We start from the raw sequence: 5839 nt of genomic DNA on the forward strand, positions 1-5839 counted from the left end.
AATGATTACATTGTGCTGGTGTGGGAGCACCCCAGCTTCACCCCCATGTAGATGCACACCTTGCAGCCCTCCCCCCCCAAATTCCACCCCCAAGCCTCCCTCCCAGCCACAGGGAGCTGCCAAAAACCCGCTGGGGCTTGAGCAATAGCAGCCCATGGCTGACATCTGCCCACACACATCTTGGAGGCAAGTAAACTTCCTGTGGATATTGGCTGCCTGACAGCAGTGACTTCAGTTCTGCCCTTTTTTAGGGTAGGTATTTTTGGGGTTTGTGTTTTGATAACAGGTAGGGACTTTGCCTGCTTTTCCCTGGCTGTGGGATACAAATGTTTTAGGGTAGAGCTCAGTGGTGGTGGATTTCTGTAGCTTAGAAGTAGTGGTGAGGTAAAAATGTCATCACACATGTCTAAAACACATTTTATTCTCATTTTTTTCGAAATTAGAGGCACCCATTTCCCCTCCCAACCTCCTCTCCTGCCCTCTCCCCCCATTCCCATGGCTTCATCCCACAGATGCTCCAGGCAGGAGACACATTTCCTCTAGGAGCCACATCTACCCTGCAGTGCATCATAAGCATAAACCCACACATGATTCAGCAGAGTCCTTTGAAAGACATTTATTATTTAAATAAGAACTATTTCTTTACATCATCTCAACTTAGGAACTGCATGAAACCTTGGCACCTTTGGGCTTTCTGAGCAGAGCTGCAGCTCTCAAAACAAGGAGATGCAATAGCACAATGACACTGTGTGTTGGATGCTGCAAAAATAGGAGCCATGAGATCTCCAGCAACCCCTAACAGCAGCAACAGCCTTGGGATGTGGGTTAGATGCTCTTCATCCCAGTGGGAAACAATCTGGAGTCCCAAAGAGCAAGAGACATCCCACAAGACACAATAGTGGTGCTGATGGACACTGCCCAACAGGCAGGATTGATGACCTGGATGATCTTGGCACCTTTGGGCTTTCTGAGCAGAGCTGCAGCTCTCAAAACAAGAAGGCACCTTCCTTGCACTAGCACAATGACACTGTGTGTTGGATGCTGCATAAATAGGAGCCACAAGACCTCCAGCAGCAACAGCCTTGGGATGTGGGTTGGATGCTCCTCATCCCACTGGGAACCAGCCTGGAGTCCCAAAGAGCAACAGGCACCCCACAAAACCAAATAGCAGCACTCATGGACACTGCCCAATGGGGCAGGATTGATCATCTGGATGGTTTTGCACTTAGTTTATTGGGTTTATTGATTTTGGAGGGGATGTATTTCAAATGAAACCTCCAGAGAAGTGATGCCCCTGAGCAGGTTTGTCCCACTCAAGGACAAACCCAAAACCCATCAGCAGCATCACCCTGGATGTAGGTGAAGCTCATGGCTCTGTTCCAAACCTCTTGTTCCCTGATCAGGCTTTTTATTCCCCTTGTTGGCTCTTGCACCAACCACAGGGCAAAGGGTAACTGGATGCTGAGGAGGAGCCACAGAGCTCTGCTCCATCTCAGCACGAGGGAAGTGCCACAGTTTGGCTTCTTCTCTGCCCTAGTGCCCCTCAGGCACCCACCAGCACCTCAAATCCTGGTGGGGTGGGATGGACAAACACAGGCACACAGACCTACACCTGAAAAAGTGCATTTCTTAGGCAACCAGCCTACTGAAAAAGGGAAATATTTGGGGATGCACTGCTCCCTTCCTCCTACTACCCAATCCCTAGGGACAGAGATGGGTGCTTGCAGCCACGATAGTCACCCAGCCCCATCTCCAGGAGATGTGCACCCCAAAACTACCACAGAGACCTTGCTAGGAAGCAATCCAGCAGGAACCTCTGTTCCCCAACACCCTCTCAACTGTAGTGTTACATCAAACCCCCCCATGCTTCACCCCCTGCCCCTCCTGCAGCATGGCTGAACACAGCCTGCACCCTTCTCCGGGTGGGAGCTGTTCTGTCCAAGGGTGACAGTGATACCCAGGTACTCTCAGCCCTTCTGAGCTTGTCCCCCTGTACTTTTTTGCCCTGTGGAGACCACACTGGCTTTCCAGGTGCTTCCCAGGTGACATATGTGGGTCACCCACACCTGGCCCACCCTGCAGCAGATATGTCTCTTTCTGGGCTGTAAGGCAGAGCTTCCTCAACACCTGTCACGGCTGTGCTTCACCTGGCAGGTGTCTCCCGAAGATCTGGAGTCCCTGGAATGGATCTACTGCCCACAGGGGTCCAGCTGTGCTGCCAGTTTTGTCTTTGCAGGGGATGAAGTCCTGGTGTCCGTGTTCCTGGAGGTCAACTGGCAGCACAGCACCAAGCGCATGAGCCGCAGGACTGGAGGCCTCAGGATGGTGAAGACCCAAGGGTCAACGATGGAATTAATGGAGAGAAACCTCAGGACGAGGAGGTCCCACTTGCTGTACTCTTCCTCACTGTACTTGTTCACGTAGGCATGGATCTGCAAAATCATGGATCATAGAATGAGTTGGACCTTAAAGATCATCTTGTTCCAGTCCCCTGCCATGGACACCTTCCACTAGACCTGGTTGCTCCAAACCCCATCCAACCTGGCCTGGAACACTCCCAGGGATGGAGCAGCCACAGATTCTCTGGGAAACCTGTGTCAGTGCCTCACCACTCTCACAGCCAAGAACGTCTTCCCAATATCCCATCTATCCCTGCCCTCTGGCAGTGGGAAGCCATTCCCCTTTGTCCTGTCCCTCCAGGCCCTATAGTCTCTCCCCATCTTTCTTGTAATCTCCCCTCAGGCACTGAAGGCCACAATTAGGTCACCCTGAAGCCCTCTCCTCTCCAGGCTGAATAATCCCAATTCCCTCAGCCTTTCCTTACAGCAGAGCAGCTCCATGCCTCTGACCACCTTGGTGTCTCCTCTGGACTCTCTCCAACAGCTCAATGTCTTTCCTCTGCTGGGGACCCCAGAGCTGGACACAGCATTTCAGGTGAGGTCTAACCAGAGCATAGCAGAGGGTCAGAATCTCTGCCCTCAACCAGGGAGAAATAAAGCCAGGTCTGGGCTCCCAGGATCCATCCTCCGGGCAGCTTTTTGGGGACATTTGCGCTGTCTCAGCACATTTGGTCCCTCCATGGGTTTAAATGAACTAATGGAACTCTGCTCCCCGCTCCCAATGAATCTTCATTTAGCCCAAACACAGTGAACCCAGTGGCTGTTGGAGGAAGTGGTGGCTCTCACCTTGCAAACCACACGGGATAAATAGAAGTGCAGCCGGAGAGGATGAGGAACTCTGGATCGCCCCAATCCTTCCTGCAACATGCACACTCATCACAGTCTACGGGGCTTCCTGGAAGGATGACTCAGCACTCCTTACTCATTCGGGTCACTTCACCACCCCCTCATTTCAGGGTGCTTGGAGAGGGATGGGAAGCACGAGCATCCCTCCCTCAGCTGGGATCCATTGGGTACCATCCTGGGATGGGGCATCCCAGGACACGAGGTGGCCACACTGCTGATAGCACAGCGTTTCCCAGGGCTGCCCCAGGCTCTGGGGTTTTGGGGGAAGGATTTTGTGGTGCTATGGGCTGATGGGTTCTATGTGCCTGTGCTGCTCCTGGGAGGAGAGTGGCTCTGTGGGCAGTCCCAGCCAGAGGAGAAAGTGTCACCCCAAGGAGGCACCAGCGGCATTTGGTTTGAGCTGCTGCCAAAGCACAGCCTGGACACAACCCCACATGGGAGCTCAGCGATGGGAAAAGGAAAGCTGCCTCTGGATAAGGTTATATCTGCTACCACAGGCCCATGGGATCCCTGCCAGCGGCACTTTCCCATCCTGTCTGCCCCAAGCAGGCTCACAGGGTCCTATCCATCTGTCCCCTACTTCATAATGATCACAGCACCCAAACCCAGGCTTTTTTGGGACACAAGAAGAACAGCCCAGGATGTGTAAGACCATTGTCAGGAGCTGAAGTGTCTGTCAGGGTGCTGAGTCTGACTCCCAAGATGCTCACAAACACCCAGACGTCACTGCTTTGTCCCAAACTCCCGGAGCCTGGCTCGGCTTATAGCCTGTGGTTCTTTTCTTTTCCCTTAGGAATACAAAGGGAGCATGAAGAGAAGGGAGAGTCTATTTAAACACCCTGAGCACAAAATTAGCTCTGCCTGTGCTCCCAACCTTGGTGGGGTCACTTCTAATGGGAGTAAAATGATCTGCTGCACTGGGGCCTCACACACACGGGCAGGGGCTCCAGAGGCTCTGGAGCCCACACTGCTGTCAGAGTAATACGATTTGGATGGCTGAAAAGTGGTGGAGAGAGCCCAGGGCAGAGTCAGGGGACTCACTCTCTCCCCTTCCTCCCTTGGTGTTTCATCCCTGGATTTCTGCTGGAAGCCTCACACATGGCTGGGGCACGGGATGTGGGCACAGCCCTTGGGATGAGGCAAGCTGTGGCACACGTGCTGGATCTCTGATCCCAGAAATCATCCATCGTTGTTGCAGAGGAGCAGAGACCTCTGTCTAACAGTGAGGTGGGTGCTGCCTCCTACATCTCCAGCTCCATCCATAGAAATCTGGGATAACTCTGCCTGCCCAGCACAGATACTCACAGCCTTCAGCTCAGGGCATCTCCTTCATCCCCATCTTTGGATGTTTAACTGATTGCTCTGCCACCCCTCACACCTCTACTCTGGCTCCCAGAGACTGCAGTGAAGCCATGTGGTCCAGGGAATCCCCCACCCCAGTCCCTGCCTGAGCCACACTTCTTGGCCTCAGAGCCTCTATGGGGTGGGAGGGCACCTCTGCTCCTGACACCCTGTGATTCTGCCACACTGTGATCCTGCCACACTGTTCTCTTGCCACTTTGTCCTCCTGGCACCCTGAGATCCTGGCACCCTGTGATCCTGGCACCCTGTCCTCCTGGCACCCTGTCCTCCTGCCACCCTGTGATCCTGCCACCTCATCTTCCTGGCACTGGGGATACAGGGAATGATTCCCCCATCTCCCCAAGGGATGTACAAATTGCCAAGAGTTTGTGGCTGAGTTAGGGTCTCCCAAGCTTTGTGAAAACCTTTGTCCTCCACCCTTGAGGTTTGGGCAGTGGAATTTGGGGGAACCTTATAAAGAGAAGGAGAGAAATGTGGGTGCTGGGGAGAGAGATGTCACCTGTGGGGATAGGAAGTCACACTCACCGTGAAGGGCAGGGAGCAGATGACGAAGGTGATGGTCATGATGGAGAGGAGCAGGAGATGATCAATCTCCTCAGCCATGGAGATCATGCGTCGGCCACAGCCAGTGGCCACCCGGGGCTGCTCCAGCATGGCCAGGCGTCGTGTCCTCTGCCCGCGGCGGTGCATGCGGGCCAGGTTCACGATCACACTGAGGTTGCAGAGCAGCACAGCCAGGATGAGGAAGAGGAGCAGCGTGGCATAGAGCAGCGAGAAGGTGATGTTCATCCCCGCGGCCTCCGTGCTGCCGTTGCACCATTGGGGACCCAAGCGCATCTGGATGAAGCACCACGTCCCGGGGTCATACTGGACGTAGCGCCCGAAGCCCATCAGAGGTAAGGAGCAGAAGGTGGCAGAGAAGGTGTAGATGGCAGGTAGAGCAACCAAGCCCGTGCGGGGGCTGAAGAAGCGCTCGTAGAAGTAAGGCTGCCCCAGGGCCAGGCAGCGCTCCAGCGCCGTGGTGAAGAGGATGAGCATGGTGGCGAGGCCGAAGAAACTCATGGCAAAGCCGAAGTAGGCGCAGATTTGCCCTCCTCGGGCCAAGGCGTTGAGCGTGCTGTTGTGGTGGTAGGACGCCAGGACGAAGGGGCTGACGGAGCAGGTGCCCAGCAGGTCGGTGACCACCAGGGCCAGCACCAGGACGTGGAAGAGCGAGGCTGGGCGCTGGCGGG

General features: G+C 54.5%; 1 protein-coding gene across 1 annotated transcript; it reads right to left on the reverse strand.

The window, feature by feature from the left end:
• Nucleotides 1-2189: 2189 nt before the first annotated feature.
• On the reverse strand, nucleotides 2190-5834 carry PTGER2 (prostaglandin E receptor 2 (subtype EP2), 53kDa; the record flags this gene model as incomplete). Its single annotated transcript, XM_009071204.1, has 2 exons — nucleotides 2190-2432; nucleotides 5133-5834. Coding segments are annotated over 2 exons (945 nt in total), but the record flags the coding sequence as incomplete, so codon positions are not given.
• Between the last annotated feature and the right edge of the window lie 5 nt (nucleotides 5835-5839).

The sequence above is a fragment of the Acanthisitta chloris genome, unplaced genomic scaffold (genome assembly GCF_000695815.1).
Source record: "Acanthisitta chloris isolate BGI_N310 unplaced genomic scaffold, ASM69581v1 scaffold5560, whole genome shotgun sequence".
NCBI classification, from domain to species: Eukaryota; Metazoa; Chordata; class Aves; order Passeriformes; family Acanthisittidae; genus Acanthisitta; species Acanthisitta chloris.